The 19,953-nt window shown below is 45.3% G+C and overlaps 1 protein-coding gene across 1 annotated transcript; it reads left to right on the top strand.

Annotated features, from left to right (window-relative positions):
* The first annotated feature begins 453 nt into the window (after positions 1-453).
* Positions 454-1,932, top strand: LOC123058794 (mucin-7-like). Its single transcript, XM_044481474.1, has 2 exons — positions 454-962; positions 1,036-1,932. Exons 1-2 carry the CDS (start codon positions 867-869, stop codon positions 1,267-1,269), a joined length of 330 nt encoding a protein of 109 aa, XP_044337409.1. The 5' UTR covers positions 454-866; the 3' UTR covers positions 1,270-1,932.
* The last annotated feature ends 18,021 nt before the right edge of the window (positions 1,933-19,953 follow it).

Here is a 19,953-nt window from a genome sequence, read left to right as displayed (position 1 = left end):
TGGCTCATTGCATTGATCTTTGCATCATGTGCATTGCATCATGTCATTTCTTTTCTTAACTCAACTAAATAAATTGCATGGATCTTCGGTCCATTTAAATCGAGGGATATTCACTATGGTGATTACTCTTTAAAACATATTCTCCCAATATTTTATGGAGCTATATAAATTATATTCCAATAATTTGGTATCACCCATAACACATGTGCAAAATATTTTCCATGTCTATTCCTCTTCGAGTTTGACCTTCAAACCTTGCCTATATTTCTCATCTCTTTTATCGAGGCTCCTCTAAAAATCTCAGCCCTTTTAGAGTCCTTTCGAATGGGTTTCAAAATTCAAACATGTTGAATTAAATTCAACATGTGCGAATCTATTGTTCTCCAAAAACCCTCTTGCCATTTTATTTAAATTCCTCACATTTTTGTGAGTCCAAGGAAATTATGTCCAACTTCTTCCCCTATCACCTCCTTCCTTTTTCTTCTCTTCTTTGTTTTTTCTGTTTTAGAAATGAGAGAGAGGAGTCCAGCAGGCTTGCCTCTAGGGCCCATCCCTAGGCCCAGGCCGGCCAACCAGTCTCCACCGCGCTGGCCCATTTGGCCAGGGCATCCCACAGCCCAGCCACCTAACCCTAGCGCAACCCCATCACGATCGATACCTCTCCCTCGTCTCCTCCTCTAGCGCCGCCAGAAGCCCCATCTCCCACGCAGCGCCCCATCCGCTCGATCCCCGTGCTCCAGCCGATTCCCTTGACCCTCTCCCTCTGGTTCTCCTAGCGCCGCCAGCTCCTCCTCCATGTCGCCTCTCCGCAAACCCCGTTGTTGCTTCTTCCAGCATCGCACGGCGCGTCCAGGGGACCAATCCCCATGGCGCCGTCATCTCAGGCCACGCCGCCGGCGGGATCCCGCGTGCCTCCGCCCGGATCAGCCTGCGCGCCGTTCCCGCCGACCTCGACCTCCAAGGCACCTTCCCTCACGCCTCTCCCTCCTTCTCTTTCCCTCCTCCACCTCTCATCTCTCTTATTCTCTGTAACAGGAGACCAACTCATGGCCGCCGAACCCCTGCCTCGACTCAGTTCTCACCGGAGACGCCGTCGAGCGCCCGGAGCAGCACCTCCCTCCATTCCCTGCGCCGCTGCATCGCCGGAGCAGAAGCTCCATCTGCCCCGACCTCCGTCTCCAGCAGTTGCCGGCGAGTGAGCCGCTGTCGCGACCGCCCGCCTCGTCGCGTTCCCCTCCGCCTATGTCCGCCTTGTTTCATCCCTGTTAGGGCCTGCCTCCTGTCACTGTTGCGCTGCGGGACCTCGATGCCGAGTGCCACATAGTTGGATTCCTCATAGTCACCACCGAACCCGTTTGTATACTTTTGCTGTCGGATGCGCCAAGTCCAGCCGGTCCGGGACCACCTCAAGTTCGACCACTGCACGGATACGCCAAGTTCGTCTACGAACCGTGAACAACTACCGTCGACGTTAAACGTGTACCACTACCGCCGCCGGAACGTCTATAGAACATGTACCATCGACCCTTGAAGAACCGTGGACGTCAAGATCCTCGTCGTGACCTCGAACATCTACGGAATGTGCACGACTACAAAATGGGTACCACTACCGTTGCCGAAGACCCGTGTAACGGAACCGTCAAGTTCGACTACCGTCATGTGAACAACTACTTCCTCTACCATCGCCGAGTACCACTACTTCCCACGGCGATCGTGAACGACTACACTGCTTGACCCGAACCGCTCCGAGAACACACGCTTCGAAGGTATAACCATCAAGACGACATCCGTGATCGAATGCTTGTGATGTTTGAGATGCTCATGTTCGAACCGTGTTTGAATTGTCGATGCACGTTGCCCCTCTTTTGCCTTGTTACCATCGTCTCATGGGACACCCGGAATCCGGGAGCGCCCCACCATCTTTTGGACGCATCCGCACATTTCTCCTTTGCATCGGTATCTCACTCGAGTTACCAGAATCGGAACGCTGCCGTGGCACCGTTTTCGTTATCGTTGCCGTGGCACCCCTTTCCTTTCCACCACGGTGACAAATGCTTCATAATGCTCTTGTCAAATTTTAATAAAAATTGCATAAACTTGTCCATGTCATTCACATCATAATAACAACAATTAAAATGTTTAAATTGTTGTTTGCTTTTAAATTACTAATGCATATGGGGATTTAACAGATTTGTTGTTTGTTATATCTGGCCCCATTTAAATTGCTTAGTTAGATAGTTTTTTTTATGCTTCACCCATGCCATGCTAACCAACATTTAATATTTTTGGGTACATAAACAAGAGCGAACTAAATAATTATTGTGGTGTCCGTCAATATGCAACTCGTTGCATATTGAGCTCCACTTAATTTGTAGTTTTGTTTGTGCACTTTGCCATGCCATGCATATTTAAACCGGACATGTATCATACTTGGTTGTGCATCATGCCATGCTTATGTGGTGGTTGTTTACCATGTTGTTTGCTTTCTTTCCGGTGTTGCTTCTTCGGGTTAGTTCTGATAACGTCGCGTTTGTGAGGATTCGTTCGACTTTGTCTGTTTGTCTTCTTTGTGGACTCATTCTTCTTCCTTGCGGGATCTCAGGCAAGATGACCATACCCTCGAAATCACTTCTATCTTTGCTTGCTAGTTGCTCGCTCTTTTGCTATGCCTATGCTGCGATACCTACCACTTGCTTATCATGCCTCCCATCTTGTGAAGCCAAGCCTCTAACCACCTTGTCCTAGCAAACCGTTGTTTGGCTATGTTACCGCTTTGCTCAGCCCCTCTTATAGTGTTGTTAGTTACAGGTGAAGATTGGAGCTTATTCCATGTTGGAACACGGATATTTTGTTGGGATATCACAATATCTCTTATTTAATTAATGCATATATATACTTGGTAAAGGGTGGAAGGCTCGGCCGTATGCCTGGTGTTTTGTTCCACTCTTGCCGCCCTAGTTTCCGTCATATCGGTGTTATGTTCCCGGATTTTGCGTTCCTTACGCGGTTGGGTTATAATGGGAACCCCTTGACAGTTCGCTTTGAATAAAACTCCTCCAGCAAGGCCCAACCTTGGTTTTACCATTCGCCACCTAGCCTTTTTCCCTTGGGAGTCGCGCATCCCGAGGTCATCTTTATTTTAACCCCCCCGGGCCAGTGCTTGTCTAAGTGTTGGTCCAAACTAGAGCCCCTTGCAGCGCCACCTTAGTGAAACTCGAGGGCTTGTTTTAGTTGTACGGATTGCTTATCCGGTGTTGCCCTGAGAACGAGATATGTGCAGCTCCTATCGGGATGTCGGCGCATCGGGTGGTCTTGCTGGACTTGTTTTACCATTGTCGAGGATGTCTTCTAACCGGGATTCCGAGCCTGATCGGGTCTTCCCGCTAGAAGGAATATCCTTCGTTGACCGTGAGAGCTTGTGGTGGGCTAAGTTGGGACACCCCTGCAGGGTTTTGAACTTTCGAAAGCCGTGCCCGCGGTTATGGGCAGATGGGAATTTGTTAATGTCCGGTTGTAGAAAACCTAAAGTTGATCTTAATTAAAATACATCAACCGCGTGTGTTACCGTGATGGTCTCTTTCCGGTGGAGTCCAGGAAGTGAACACGGTGTTGGAGTTATGTTTGACGTAGGTTGTTCTAGGATCACTTCTTGATCATAGTTTCTCGATCGCGCTTTGCCTTCTCTTCTTGCTCTCATTTGCGTATGTTAGCCACCATATATGCTAGTCGCTTGCTGCAGATCCACATCATACCTTTACCTTACCCATAAGCTTAAATAGTCTTGATCACGAGGGTGCGAGATTGCCGAGTCCCCGTGACTCACAGATACTTCCAAAACCAGCTAGTAGGTGCCGAGGATACCGTGCAGATGACGCAACCGAGCTCAAGGAGGAGCTCGTTGAAGATCTTGTCCTTTGTGTTGTTTCGTTCTAGTCGATCAGTAGTGGAGCCCGGTTGGGGTCGATAGGGGATCTGTGTAGCATTTGGGGTAGTCTTCTTTTATTTTGGTTCCGTAGTCGGACCTTGATTGTATCTGTTTGATGTAATGCTTTATTCATGTAATTGTGTGAAGTGGCGATTGTAAGCCAACTATGTATCTCTTTCCCTTATGTATTACATGGGTTGTGTGAAGATTACCTCACTTGCGACATTGCTTTCAATGCGGCTATGCCTCTAAGTCGTGATTCAACACGTGGGAGATATAGCCGCATCGAGGGCGTTATAGATTGCCATGCAACGGATGCACTAGAGCTATAAATGTATGAAAGCTCAACAAAAGAAACTAAGTGGGTGTGCATCCAACTTGCTTGCTCACAAGGACCTAGGGCACTTAAGGAGGCCCATTGTTGGAATATACAAGCCAAGTTCTATAATGAAAATTCCCACTGGTATATGAAAGTGATAACTCAAGAGACTCTCTATATGAAGAACACGGTGCTACTTTGAAGCACAAGTGTGGAAAAAAGGATAGTAGCATTGCCCCTTTTTATTTATTTTCTCTTTTTTTGGGCCTTCTTTTTTTCTTTGGCCTTTCTCTTTTTTGGGGGGACAATGCTCTATTGAATGATGATCTTCACACTTCTATTTATTTACAACTCAATGATTACAACTCGATACTAGAACAAAGTATGACTTTATATGGATGCCTCCGGCGATGTATTGGGATATGCAATGAATCAAGAGTGACAAGTATGAAAAAATTATGAACGGTGGCTTTGCCACAAATACTATGTCAACAACATGATCATGCTAAGCAATATGACAATGATGAATGTGTCATGATAAACTGGATGGTGGAAAGTTGCATGGCAATATATCTCGGAATGGCTATGGAAATGCCATAATAGGTAGGTATGGTGGCTGTTTTGAGGAAGATATAAGGAGGTTTATGTGTGAAAGAGTGTATCATATCACGGGGTTTGGATGCACCGGCGAAGTTTGCGCCAACTCTCAATGTGAGAAAGGGCAATGCACGGTACCGTAGAGGCTAGCAATGATGGAAGGGTGAAAGTGCGTATAATCCATGGATTCAACATTAGTCATAAAGAACTCATATACTTATTGCAAAAATCTACAAGCCATCAAAAACCAAAGTATTACGCGCATGCTCCTAGGGGGATAGATTGGTAGGAAAAGACCATCGCTCGTCCCCGACCGCCACTCATAAGGAGGACAATCAAATAACACCTCATGTTTCAAACTTGTTGCATAACGTTTACTATACATGCATGCTACGGGACTTGCAAACTTTAACTCAAGCACTTCTCAAATTCACAATTACTCTACTAGCATGACTTTGATATTAATACCTCCATATCTCAAAACAATTATCAAGCATCCAACGTTTCTTAGTATTCAACACACTCAAAAGAAAGTTTCACAAATCTTGAATACCAAGCATGTTACTATTAAGCAAATTGCCATGCTATTAAGACTCTCAAAATAATTTAAGTGAAGCATGTGAGATCAATAGTTTCTTTAAAACAAATCCACCACCGTGCTCTAAAAGATCTAAGTGAAGCACATAGAGCAAAACTACTTAGCTCAAAAAGATATAAGTGAAGCACATAGAGTATTCTATCAAATTCTAATTCATGTATGGCTCTCTCAAAAGGTGTGTATAGCAAGGATGATTGTGGCACACTAACAAGCAAAGACCCAAATAATACAAGACGCTCCAAGCAAAACACATATCATGTTGGTGAATAAAAATATAGCTCCAAGTAAATTACCAATGGAAGTGGACGAAAGAGGGGATGCCTTCCGGGGCATCCCCAAGCTTTGACTTTTTGGTGTCCTTGGATTATCTTGGGGGTGTCATGGGCATCCCCAAGCTTAGGCTCTTGGTTGTCCTTGAATATTACCTTGGGGTGCCTTGGGCATCCCCAAGCTTAGGCTCTTGCCACTCCTTATTCCATATTCCATCGAATCCTTACCCAAAATTTGAAAACTTCACAACACAAAACTTAACAGAGAACTCGTAAGCTCCGTTAGTATAAGAATATAAATCACCACTTCAAGATACTGTAATGAACTCATTATTTATTTATATTGATGTTAAACATACTGTATTCCAACTTCTCTATGGTTTATAAACTATTTTACTAGCCATAGATTCATCAAAATAAGCAAACAACACACGAAAAACAGAATCTGTCAAAAACAGAACAATCTGTAGTAATCTGGATCAAACGTATACTTCTAGAACTCATAAAATTTCCAAATAAATTTATGGACCTGAGTAATTTATCTATTAATCATCTGAAAAAATAATTAACTAAATATCACTCTCCAAATAAAAATGGCAGCAGTTCTCGTGAGCGCTAAAGTTTCTGTTTTTTACAGCATGATCAACAAGACTTTCCCCAAGTCTTCCCAAAGGTTCTACTTGGCACAGACACTAACTAAAAGCATATAACCACATATAAATAGAGATTAGATGAATTATTTATTACTAAACAGGAACAAAAACCAAGGAACAAAAATAAAATTGGGTTGCCTCCCAACAAGCGCTATTGTTTAACGCCCCTAGCTAGGCATGATGATTTCAACGATGCTCACATAAAAGATAAGAATTGTAACATAAAGAGAGCATCATGAAGAATATGACTAGCACATTTAAGTCTAACCCTCTTCCTATGCATAGGGATTTTGTGAGCAAACAACTTGTGGGAACAATAATCAACTTGCATAGGAAGGCAAAGCAAGCAAAACTTCAAAAAATTTAAGCACATATAGAGGAAACTTGTTATTATTGCAATTTCTACAAGAATATGTTCCTCCCTCATAATATTTTTAAGTAGCATCATGATTGAATTCAACAATATAACCAGCACCTAAAGCATTCTTTTCATGATCTACAAGCATAGAAAAATTACTACTCTCCACATAAGCAAAATTCTTCTCATGAATACTAGTGGGCTCAACAAAGTAACTATCATGGGATTGAAAATTGAAATCTAGATGACAAGTTTCATTGTTATCATTATTCTTTAAAGCATACGTGTCATCACAATAGTCATCATAGATAGGAGGCATGCTTTCATCATAATAAATTTGCTCATCAAAACTTGGGGGACAAAAAATATCATCTTCATCAAACATAGCTTCCCCAAGCTTGTGGCTTTGCATATCATTAGCTTCATAGATATTCAACGAATTCATACTAACAACATTGCAATCATGCTCATAATTCAAATATTTAGTGCCAAACATTCTAATGCATTCTTTTTCTAGCACTTGAGCATAATTATCAGAATCCTTATTTTCACGAAAGACATTAAAAAGATGAAGCATATGAGGTAACCTTAATTCCATTTTTTTGTAATTTTCTTTTATAAACTAAACTAGTGATAAAACAAGAAACTAAAAGACTCGATTGCAAGATCTAAAGATATACCTTCAAGTGCTAACCTCCCCGGCGACGGCGCCAGAAAAGAGCTTGATGTCTACTACACAACCTTCTTCTTGTAGACGTTGTTGGGCCTCCAAGTGCAGAGGTTTGTAGGACAGTAGCAAATTTCCCTCAAGTGGATGACCTAAGGTTTATCAATCCGTAGGAGGCATAGGATGAAGATGGTCTCTCTCAAGCAACCCTGCAACCAAATAACAAAGAGTCTCTTGTGTCCCCAACACACCCAATACAATGGTAAATTGTATAGGTGCACTAGTTCGGCAAAGAGATGGTGAAACAAGTGGTATATAGATAGTAGATAAAGGTATTTGTAATCTGAAATTATAAAAACAGCAAGGTAGCAAGCGATAAAAGTGAGCGTAAACGGTATTGCAATGTGTTGAAACAAGGCCTAGGGTTCATACTTTCACTAGTGTAAGTCCTCTCAACAATAATAACATAATTGGATCACATAACTTTCCCTCAACATGCAACAAAGAGTCACTCCAAAGTCACTAATAGCGGAGAACGAATGAAGAGATTATGGTAGGGTACGAAACCACCTCAAAGTTATTCTTTCCAATCAATCTGTTGGGCTATTCCTATAGGTGTCACAAACAGCCCTAGAGTTCGTACTAGAATAACACCTTAAGACACAAATCAACCAAAACCCAAATGTCACCTAGATACTCCAATGTCACCTCAAGTATCTGTGGGTATGATTATACGATATGCATCACACAATCTCAGATTCATCTATTCAACCAACACAAAGGACCTCAAAGAGTGCCCCAAAGTTCCTACCGGAGAATCACGACGAAAACGTGTGCCAACCCCTATGCATAGGTTCATGGGCGGAACCCGCAAGTTGATCACCAAAACATACAGCAAGTGAATCACGTGATATCCCATTGTCACCACAGATACGCACGGCAAGACATACATCAAGTGTTCTTAAATCTTTAAAGACTCAATCTGATAAGATAACTTCAAAGGGGAAACTCAATTCATTACAAGAGAGTAGAGGGGGGAAGAAACATCATAGGATCCAAATATAATACCAAAGCTCGCGATACATCAAGATCGTACCATCTCAAGAACACGAGAGAGAGAGAGATCAAACACATAGCTACGGGTACATACCCAGCCCCGAGGGAGAACTACTCCCTCCTCATCATGGAGAGCACCGGGATGATGAAGATGGCCACCGGAGAGGGATTCCCCCTCCGGCAGGGTGCCGGAATGGGTCTATATTGGTTTTTGGTGGCTACGGAGGCTTCTGGCGGCGGAACTCCTGATCTATTGTGCTCACGGATGTTTTTAGGTTATATGGAGATATATAGGCAGAAGAAGTACGTCAGGGGGACCATGAGGGGCTCACGAGGGTGGAGGGCGCGCCCAGGGGGGTGGGCGCGCCCCCCTGCCTCGTGACCTTCTCGCAGATCCCCCGACGTGCACTCCAAGTCTTCTGGGCTTCTTTCCTTCCAAAAATGAGTTCCATGAAGTTTCAGGTCAATTGGACTCCGTTTGGTTTTCCTTTCCTTCGAAACCCTAAAACAGGGTAAAAACAGAAACTAGCACTGGGATCTGGGTTAATAGGTTAGTCCCAAAAATGATATAAAAGTGTATAATAAAGCCCATAAACATTCAAAACAGTAAATAATATAGCATTGAGCAATCTAAAATTATAGATACGTTGGAGACGTATCAGTTGGTCAAAATTATCGTTAGAGGACTAAGGAAATATTTCTCGGTTATGGAGGTGATAAAGAGTTCGTCGTAAAGAGTTATGTCGATGCAAGCTTTGACACCAATCTGGATGATTCTGAGTCTCTATCTGGATACATATTGAAAGTGGGAGCATTTAGCTAGAGTAGTGTAACGCCCCGAGACCGATGTGCCAGGTGTCTTTCAGTTATTTGCTGTTGTTGCCATGTCATTCGCTTGCGTGTTGCATCTTGTCATGTCATCATGTGCATTGCATCATCATGTTTTCAAAACTTGCATCCGTCCCGGCCTTTGAGTTCTCTCCGTTGTCCGTTCGGAGCCCAACCACACTTGCACGCGCCCGCGGCATGTCCGAAATAGTATTTTATAAGTGGCCGGAAAATGTTCTCGGTTTGGGTTGAAAGTTGACGTGTGGTCTTATTATAGTGTAGATAGACCGCCTGCCAATTTTAATCACATTCGGAGTTTGTTTGATGCCCCAACGATTAACTATAGCGACAATATAGTCGGTCTAACGTCGGACGTTTTCGGTCTCCAAAAACAGTCGCCGGGCCTCTCTCTCTCTCTCTTTTCTTCTCTCAGCTCGAGCCCTTCTGCACAATCCGCTGACAACCGCCAGGCCCCGAAACCCTCTCTGCACAGTGCATCGAACCCCTCGCGCGCGTCCGAAAGCTGTCCCGGACCCGACCCGGACTGTCGTTACGGATGAATCCGGATCATCTCCAATCATCCCCTAAATATCTTCGGTTTCTTATTTGTTTTCCCTAACCTATTTTTTCGGATCGTCAGATCTAAACTGGTGAGACCCTAAACCTTCTCCTCTATCTATAAATAGACCACCTACCGGCCTAACCCTAGATTTTAGGAGCCCTGTCCCATCCTCCCAGCCGCCGCCAGTCCTTTTCCACATCGGGATCCCTCCCGATCCTTCTCCACCCAACCAGATCGCAGCTGCCACCGCTTCTCCTCGATTTCAGCCATTGGCCAATCTCCACCACTCCACCTCTCCAGCAGCCCCACGCGCCCATGGATCCCCTTGACCTCGCCTGAGCTCGCTGGGGAGCAAAGCACCACGGCGCCAGATTTCCCACGCCCCTCTCGTTCCAGGAGCCCGACCTCCCTTGCCTGAGGCCGCCGTCTTCGACCGTCCTCGTCAGAGACCAGCGCCCCGCTGCCTTCTCCTTTCAGTTCGATCCAGAGGAGAGGAGCTCCTCCATGCCCCACCCCGCGCCATGGACCGGCACCACTGCCGGACCCCAACCCCGTGCCCGACGCTGTCCTGCGCCATCGGCGTTGACCACCAGATGAGCCTCGCACCTCTTCTCCCTCCTTCCATTCTTCTCCCTCTCCCTCACATCTCTCTCTCTCTGTCTGCTCGTACAGGGAGCTCCGACGCCTCGAAGCTGCAGCGCCGCCGTCGAGTCGCCATGGCCTCGAACTCTTGCCGCTCCGTCCCCTGCCTCTCCGCCTCACCGGAGTCCAGCACAACACCGGCAGCGCCACCGCAGGACCTCCTCGACCCTCCTTCTCCTGCCCGAGCTCATGGATGCCCGTCTCCTTGCAGCGCCCTTCGCCGCTTGGAGCCTTGCCTCGCACCGCCCGGGTCCCGCATCTCCGCCGGACCTTGGACAATCTGAGTGTGCCCTCAGAAAGAGATATGTGCATCTCCTATCAGGATTTGTCGGCACATTCGGGCGGTGTTGCTGGTTTAGTTTTACCTTGTCGAAATGTCTTGTAACCGGGATTCCGAGTCTGATCGGGTCTTCCCGCTAGAAGGAATATCCTTCGTTGACCGTGAGAGCTTGTGATGGGCTAAGTTGGGACACCCCTGCAGGGATTTGAACTTTCGAAAGCCGTGCCCGCGGTTATGGGCAGATGGGAATTTGTTAATGTCCGGTTGTAGAAAACCCGAAGTTGACCTTAATTAAAATGCATCAACCGCGTGTGTAACCGTGATGGTCTCTTTTTGGCGGAGTCCGGGAAGTGAACACGGTGTTGGAGTTATGCTTGACGTAGGTTGTTCTAGCATCACTTCTTGATCATAGTTTCTCGGTCGTGCTTTGCCTTCTCTTCTCGCTCTCATTTGCGTATGTTTAGCCACCATATATGCTAGTCGCTTGCTGCAGCTCCACCTCATACATTTTACCTTACCCATAAGCTTAAATAGTCTTGATCGCGAGGGTGTGAGATTGCTGAGTCCCCGTGACTCACAGATACTTTCAAAACCAGCTTGCAGGTGCCGATGAGTCCGTGCAGATGACGCAACCAAGCTCAGGAGGAGCTCGATGAAGATCTTGTCCTTTGTGTTGTTTCGTTCTAGTTGATCAGTAGTGGAGCCCAGTTGGGGTTGATCGGGGGACCTTGTCGCTTTTGGGGTTCTTCTTTTATTTTGGTTCCGTAGTCGGACCTTGATTGTATTTGATTGTTGTAATGTTGTATTCATGTATTGTGTGAAGTGGCGATTGTAAGCCAACTATGTATCTCTTTCCCTTATGTATTACATGAGTTGTGTGAAGATTACCTCACTTGCGACATTGCTTTCAATGCGGTTATGCCTCTAAGTCGTGCTTCGACACGTGGGAGATATAGCCGCATCGAGGGCGTTACAAGTTGGTATAAGAGCCTTCCCCGACCTTAGGAGCCCCGTTGCTTGATCGAACTAGCAGCCGAGTTGAGTCTAGAAAAATGTTTTGAGTCATTTAGGAATTATATATCGGAGAGTTTAGGAATTCTTTTTACTCCCCAGTCCCTTCATCGCCCTGGTAAGGCATCCTGACATAGAGTTTTGTCTCTTCTCTTCTCAAATTTCACTAAAAAAAATTTAGGATCACACGGGTATCTTGGAATCGTTCCGATGGTTTTGTGACAAGAACATTGTTCTTGGTGCCTCCTGACATTTAGGGGTTGTGGCAGTGTCCCGGGGAGTTGAGCTCCGAGGTGTTGTCGTCACAATTTTATCGTTGCAGTTCTGGAATACCTGAGTTTAGTTCACCGACATCGAAAATCTCTTTTATGCAGTTGTTGGTGAGATAACCTCGACGCCACCTAGTACTAGGGCGGGAGTTCGGGAGTATTGCCATAACTTGTATAACGGATGCTTTTCGAAGGTTGAGGTAGATGATTTCCGAAGGTTTCTTGGTTATGTGTTGAAGGATGGATACAGCTGGATGTAGGATTTGCTAGTTTTGGGTGAGATATTATGCTTCCCCTGTATCCCCAACACCTGATTGCATAACCGGATAGTTTCGGGAGTTTATAAGTGGGAATTCAAGTAGCTCTTAGGATATCTTTTCGACAGATGTATGATATGAAATTGGGGTTCGACGTCTAATGGTCCGCCTATTCACGGTTGGTCTTACAGTGGTCTCGTTGTGTCTTAAAGAGTCCTTGGCTATGCCGACTCGGGGATGCTTCGTATGTCATGTGCACTACCTTGTACATGATGGTGTTGTACGATCGAGCCTGTGTAGGCCCCACCATGAAAACTTCGGGCGAAATCTCTATCATATGTTTGTTCCGGCTTATTCTGCAAGCCAATCCTCTGTTTTTGTTTGGAGTTGTGGTATTCGAGTTGCTTCAATGTCAAGTGTTGATTCCATACCTTTCCCAAATGGTGTTCTCATACTCCGATGTGAATACTAATCCTTCTTGATAATCGAGATTGTCATGTAAATCATTTTCAACCGGTGTTGTTTCTTTTCAATTGGATCCGATCATTTCAACATTCGCAAGATCAACTCAAGTCTTCTCAACGGTGTTTGTTTCATCCGTTCCAAGTTGTCTTTGTTTTTCCCACCCACCCACCCTTCTTCTTCGAGGACTCAGATTTCTTATTCAAGTATCCTTTTATTGATGGGAAGCTTCTCCATTCCTTTTCCATCAATATTCTTATCCGATGATTCTCGGGAAGATGCTAACAAAGCTTCAAGTTCGTCTCTCATCAGTCGTTTTCTTCTCCGGTGGAACCAATTCGAGCTTTCGGTGTTGGTCATATCTTTTTCCTCGTTTCAAATGCCTTATCATAACGGTGCACCTCTTAATCATTCACCTCTCGCTATTCATTTGTTCCGGAGTGCTCAAGATATCTCGAAGATTTGTGTTTTCCACTCTGCATTCATTCAAGATCTTTCGAGGTTGTTATCTCATTCAAGTCATCTAATTCAACCGGTGCAATCTCTCCTTTAAATCATTCTACGGTGTTTCTTTTGAGTGGGCCCTAACCCACAGGTCTTTTCCCAGGATCTTACCTGACTCTTCTTATTTTCCCGGAGCTATCCTCAAATTCTTTTCGAAGCTTGACGTAAGAATGAATTTTTCATCAGTCAAATGTCTTTCTCCAAGATCGGTTAAATTCTTTTCATCGTTGGCTCAACCTTCCATTTTTCATCCCGGAGTATCTCAACAATTTGGTGGTGCTTCTCATCGTCATTCTCAGATTTTGAAGACCGAAGAAGAGTTTCTTTTAAATCTTGCCCCATTCTCTGCCATCCTCCCATAATTGTTTCGGTTGTGAGTATTTCTTTTCACCCATCCAGAGTAATTCAGGAGTCTTTTCAGTTTGATTATCCGGAGGCCATCAATTCAGGTTTATTCATTCTTAGCTTTCAGCTCTCATTCTCTAAATCTTACCGGTGCATCATTCAAGTTTTTTTCCTCTAACCAGCTCGTGATCTCTTTGTTCTCATGGATCTAAATTCTCTCAAGCATCTTCGTTTATTTTCTAATTCTTCCCGATATTTCTTTATCTTTACTTCGTTCATTTAAATTCTTAAGGTGATTCGTTCAAGAGTTCTCTTCCTTGGTTATCATATCAATCTATTCATTCTTCCAAATTCTTACGGTGGTTCTTCCAAGATTTTGTCTTCCTTCGTTCATCATATCAATTCATTCGTTGTTTCGATTCCACCGGTGGTTCGTTGAAGACCTTCTCAAGTTGGCGCCTTATCTCTCTTAATCTTTTCTACGAGAATAAGTAATATGCCAAATCCGTTGATTGTCATCAATTTAATTGATGAAGGAGAAGCATAATGTAATTCTTATTCTTGTTTCATCCAAGAGATTAATTCCTTATTCCGGAGGCTTATCAAATTCTCAGTTTCATTTGTTTCATCTTTTCTTTTCCCGGAGTTCCAAGCTTTCATCATCATGAAGATCCATCTTATCATTGCAAGGCTTCAACCTTATTCTTTTCATCCTTCATTTCGTTTAATCATTCTTTTATTACCGGAGTTCTTCATGGAGGCTCTACATGATGGTTCATCAAGGATTTATTTCCGTCTAGAAGTTTTTCATTGAGTTTCTTTTCTAAGGAGCTCAAGCTTTCTTCATCTTGCAATCCGGAGTGCATTTCTTTCTACCATATCATTGGAGGTGGTTTTACATCATTCTTGATATTTGAGTTCATGTTTCATGATTCACAGGTTGTTAAGAATGGGGTATTGTAAATCCATCAATCTCTTCATTGGAGTTATCTTGGGTTATATTCTGCCTAAAACTTTCCCTAAGGATTGTGGCTAATTATGGTGCTTATAAAGGACCTAAGCTCTTCTTTATCCTCCCTGTGAAATACTTTCTTGTCTCCTTGTTCATACCAATCCAATTCTTTTTCCCGTGAGTGGCAGGTTGTCACCTCATAATTTGAGATGTATTCCATAAGACCATACCAAGATTATTCCTTTCGTTGTTGTTTTTCCAACAACTCCGTTCGACCCTTCTCCTAAAGATGCCTTTTCAAACTCTTTTGTGGCAGAAGTTGGCTTTTTCTTCTACATTCTTTTATCTCAATGATCTATCTTCTATTTCTCTCTTCCGGAGGCATTGCGATGTTGCTCTTTTCAACCCATCATTTTGTTCTGTCAAAATCATGCTTCTTTCTTTTGCTTATCCATTTAACCGAAGTGTCGTGTCCTCTGCTCAAGTTCTTTTCATCTTATCAAGTCTTGTATCACTTTTCAACCGGAGTGCTGACCGAAGTTGTTCTTCCTTGTTCCTCTTTGCTAACGGAGTGCTTTCAACTTCATTTATCTCCGTTGTATTCTTTTCTCGAAGTGGCTTAACCTCTTCAAGGTTCGTGGTTTCACTCGTTTGTCAAAGAAGCAACTTAGTTTTACCTCTCCTCTTCCTCTTCCGTTTCCCTCCGGTGCCATTCTAGATCTCGGGACGAGATCCTCTCGTAGTGGTGGAGTGTTGTAACGCCCCGAGACCAATGTGCCAGGTGTCTTTCAGTTATTCGTTGTTGTTGCCATGTCATTCGCTTGCATGTTGCATCTTGTCATGTCATCATGTGCATTGCATCATCATGTTTTCAAAATTTGCATCCGTCCTGGCCTCCGAGTTCTCTCTGTTGTCCGTTCGGAGCCCAACCACACTTGCACGCGCCCGCGGCATGTCCGAAATAGTATTTTATAAGTGGCCGGAAAATGTTCTCGGTTTGGGTTGAAAGTTGACGTGTGGTCTTATTATAGTGTAGATAGACCGCCTGCCAAGTTTCATTGAATTCGGAGTTCGTTTGATGCCCCAACGATTAACTATAGCGACAATATAGTCGGTCTAACGTCCGACGTTTTCGGTCTCCGAAAACAGTCGCCGGGCCTCTCTCTCTCTTTTCTTCTCTTAGCTCGAGCCCTTCTGCACAGTCCGCTGACAACCGCCAGGCCCCGAAACCCTCTCTGCACAATGCATCGAACCCCTCACGCGCGTCTGAAAGCTGTCCCGGACCCGACCCGGACTGTCGTTACCGATGAATCCGGATCATCTCCAATCATCCCCTAAATATCTTCGGTTTCTTATTTGTTTTCCCTAACCTATTTTTTGGATCGTCGGATCTAAATTGGTGAGACCCTAAACCTTCTCCTCTATCTATAAATAGACCACCTACCGGCCTAACCCTAGATTTTAGGAGCCCTGTCCCATCCTCCTAGCCGCCGCCAGTCCTTTTCCACATCGGGATCCCTCTCGATCCTTCTCCACCCAACCAGATCGCAGCTGCCACCGCCTCTCCTCGATTTCAGCCATCGGCCAATCTCCACCACTCCACCTCTCCAGCAGCCCCACGCGCCCATGGATCCCCCTGACCTCGCCTGAGCTCGCTGGGGAGCAGAGCACCACGGCGCCAGATTTCCCACGCCCCTCTCGTTCCAGGAGCACGAGCTCCCTGCCTGAGGCCGCCGTCTTCGACCGGCCTCGTCAGAGACCAGCGCCCCGCTGCCTTATCCTTTCAGTTTGATCCGGAGGAGAGGAGCTCCTCCATGCCCCGCCCCGCGCCATGGACCTGCACCACTGCCGGACCCCAACCCCGTGCCTGACGTTGTCCTGCGCCATCGGCGTTGACCACCAGATGAGCCTCGCGCCTCTTCTCCCTCCTTCCATTCTTCTCCCTCTCCCTCACATCTCTCTCTCTGTCTGCTCGTACAGGGAGCTCCGACGCCTCGAAGCTGCAGCACCGCCGTCGAGTCGCCATGGCCTCGAACTCTTGCCGCTCCGTCCCCTGCCTCTCCGCCTCACCGGAGTCTAGCACAACGCTGGCAGCGCCACCGTAGGACCTCCTCGACCCTCCTTCTCCTGCCCGAGCTCATGGATGCCCGTCTCCTTGCAGCGCCCTTCGTCGTTTGGAGCCTCGCCTCGCACCGCCCGGGTCCCGCATCTCCGCCGGACCGCCCTAAATTGTGGAGCCCCAGGAGCACTCTGCAGCGGTGCAGCCGACCCCGCTCCATCCGGCGACCTGCTCGGATCCAGTCATCCCTGCCGCCAAGTGTTGCCGTCGACCTCCATCTCTTTGCATCGTGCCAAGTCCCGCGCCCCTGCTTCCCTGCGTCCCCTGCTTCAGGTCGAGTAGCGCTCGCAGCGCTCGACCCCTGTTTCGAGAGCCGCGTGCTATCGCTCGTGTTGACCAGCGCCCCAAGCCGGCCTACCTCCTCCACCGACCGGGCCAAGAGCCCATGGTGAGCCTCCCAAGTTCCTGTAGCTCCAGTCCGGCCCAGTTCCAACTAGATCCGGCCCGTATCCTGTTTTTTTACATAGTACGTTTTCCTATTTTTCCCAGAGAACGTCAGTTTTGCAGAAAAGACCCTCTTGTTCATGCATTTAATATCTCACAAACCATGCATCGGATTAAAATAAGTTATATATGAAACTTGCTTAGAATTTTCTCTAGATTCATAATACCAACTTTCATCCATGTTCAAAATGTTTAAAATGATGTTTGTTTAAATTTGCCCCTATGCCATACTAAAATGATTTATTTCATAACTAAATAAGCGTAACTCGGATTTTAATAAACTTTATATGTATATGGGGTAGAATTTTGCTCGTTTAACATGGTGACATCATTTTGCATGATTACCAACTATAAAATATGGCTTAGGGCAGAACCGCACCAAATCTAAAATATGCATATGGGGATTTACCGGAATTGCTGTTCGTTGCTTCCGGCCTCATTTAAACTTGACTAGATAGGTAGTTTTGCTTTGCTTCACCCTCTTGCCATGTTTAACAACATTTAATATTGTTGGGTACATAAACGAGATCGAATCTAAACAAGTCATGTGGTGTTTCGTCAATATGCAATAGAGTTGCATATTGAGCTCCACTTAATTTGTAGGGTTGTTTGTTGCACTTTGCCATGCCATGCTTCTTTAAACCGGACATGCATCATACTTGGTTGTGCATCGTGCCATGCTTATGTGATGTTTGTTTACTATGTTGTGTGCTTCTTTCCGGTGTTGCTTCTTCGGGTTGGTTCCGTTAATGTCGCGTTGTGAGGAACTGTTTGTCTATGTCCGTTTGTCTTCTTCATGGACTCGTTCTTCTTCCTAGCGGGATTTCAGGCAAGATGACCATACCCTCGAAATCACTTCTATCTTTGCTTGCTAGATGCTCGCTCTTTTGCTATGCCTATGCTATGATACCTACCACTTGCTTATCATGCCTCCCATATTGTTAAACCAAGCCTCTAACCCACCTTGTCCTAGCAAACCGTTGTTTGGCTATGTTACCGCTTTGCTCAGCCCCTCTTCTAGCGTTGTTAGTTGCAGGTGAAGATTGAAGTTTGTTCCTTGTTGGAACATGGAGATGTTGTTCCTTGTTGGAACGTTGTTTACTTGTTGGGATATCACAATATATCTTATCTAATTAATGCATCTATATACTTGGTAAAGGGTGGAAGGCTCGGCCTTATGCCTGGTGTTTTGTTCCACTCTTGCCGCCCTAGTTTCCGTCATATCGGTGTTATGTTCCCGGATTTTGCGTTCCTTACGCGGTTGGGTAATAATGGGAACCCCTTGACAGTTCGCCTTGAATAAAACTCCTCCAGCAATGCCCAACATTGGTTTTACCATTCACCATCTAGCCTTTTCTTTCCCTTGGGTTCTGCAGACTCAAGGGTCATCATTATTTTGACCCCCCCGGGCCAGTGCTCCTCTGAGTGTTGGTCCAACCTGTCAGCTGCCGGTGGCCACCAGGGGCAACTCTGGGCTGGCCTACCCGTACCTTGGACAATCTGAGTGTGCCCTGAGAAAGAGATATGTGCAGCTCCTATCAGGATTTGTCGGCACATTCGGGCGGTGTTGCTGGTTTAGTTTTACCTTGTCGAAATGTCTTGTAACCGGGATTCTGAGTTTGATCGGGTCTTCCCACTAGAAGGAATATCCTTCGTTGACCGTGAGAGCTTGTGATGGGCTAAGTTGGGACACCCCTAGAGGGATTTGAACTTTCAAAAGTTGTGCCAGCGGTTATGGGCAGATGGGAATTTGTTAATGTCCGGTTGTACAAAACCCAAAGTTGACCTTAATTAAAATGCATCAACCGCGTGTGTAACCGTGATGGTCTCTTTCCGGCGGAGTCCGGGAAGTGAACACGGTGTTGGAGTTATGCTTGACGTAGGTTGTTCTAGGATCACTTCTTGATCATAGTTTCTCGATCGTGCTTTGCCTTCTCTTCTCGCTCTCATTTGCGTATGTTTAGCCACCATATATGCTAGTCGCTTGCTGCAGCTCCACCTCATACCTTTTACCTTACTCGTAAGCTTAAATAGTCTTGATCGCGAGGGTGTGAGATTGCTGAGTCCCCGTGACTCACAGATACTTTCAAAACCAGCTTGCAGGTGCCGATGAGTCCGTGCAGATGACGCAACCAAGCTCAGGAGGAGCTCGATGAAGATCTTGTCCTTTGTGTTGTTTCATTCTAGTTGATCAGTAGTGGAGCGCAGTTGGGGTCGATCGGGGGACCTTGTCACTTTTGGGGTTCTTCTTTTATTTTGGTTCCGTAGTCGGACCTTGATTGTATTTGATTGTTGTGATGCTATATTCATGTATTGTGTGAAGTGGCGATTGTAAGCCAACTATGTATCTCTTTTCCTTATGTATTACATGGGTTGTGTGAAGATTACCTCACTTGCGACATTGCTTTCAATGCGGTTATGCCTCTAAGTCGTGCTTCGACACGTGGGAGATATAGCCGCATCGAGGGCGTTACAAGTAGCTCCGTGCAGAGCATTGTAGACATAGAAATTTACAAAATACATACGGATCTGAATGTGGCAGACCCATTGACTAAACCTCTCTCACAAGCAAAACATGGTCACACTTTAGTAAACCCTTTTGGGTGTTGGTCACATGGCGATGTAAACTATGGGTGTTAATCACATGACGATGTGAACTATCAGTGTTAAGTCACATGGCGATGTGAACTAGAATATGACTCAAGTGCAAGTAGGAGACTGAAGGAAATATGCCCTAGAGGCAATAATAAAGTTGTTATTTTATATTTCCTTATATCATGATAAATATCTATTATTCATGCTAGAATTGTAATAACAGGAAACTTAGTACAAGTGT

This window comes from Triticum aestivum, chromosome 3A (assembly GCF_018294505.1).
Source record: "Triticum aestivum cultivar Chinese Spring chromosome 3A, IWGSC CS RefSeq v2.1, whole genome shotgun sequence".
NCBI lineage: Eukaryota > Viridiplantae > Streptophyta > Magnoliopsida > Poales > Poaceae > Triticum > Triticum aestivum.
The sequence above is the reverse complement of the archived record's forward strand: the minus strand, read 5'-3'. Positions and strand labels throughout refer to the sequence as shown.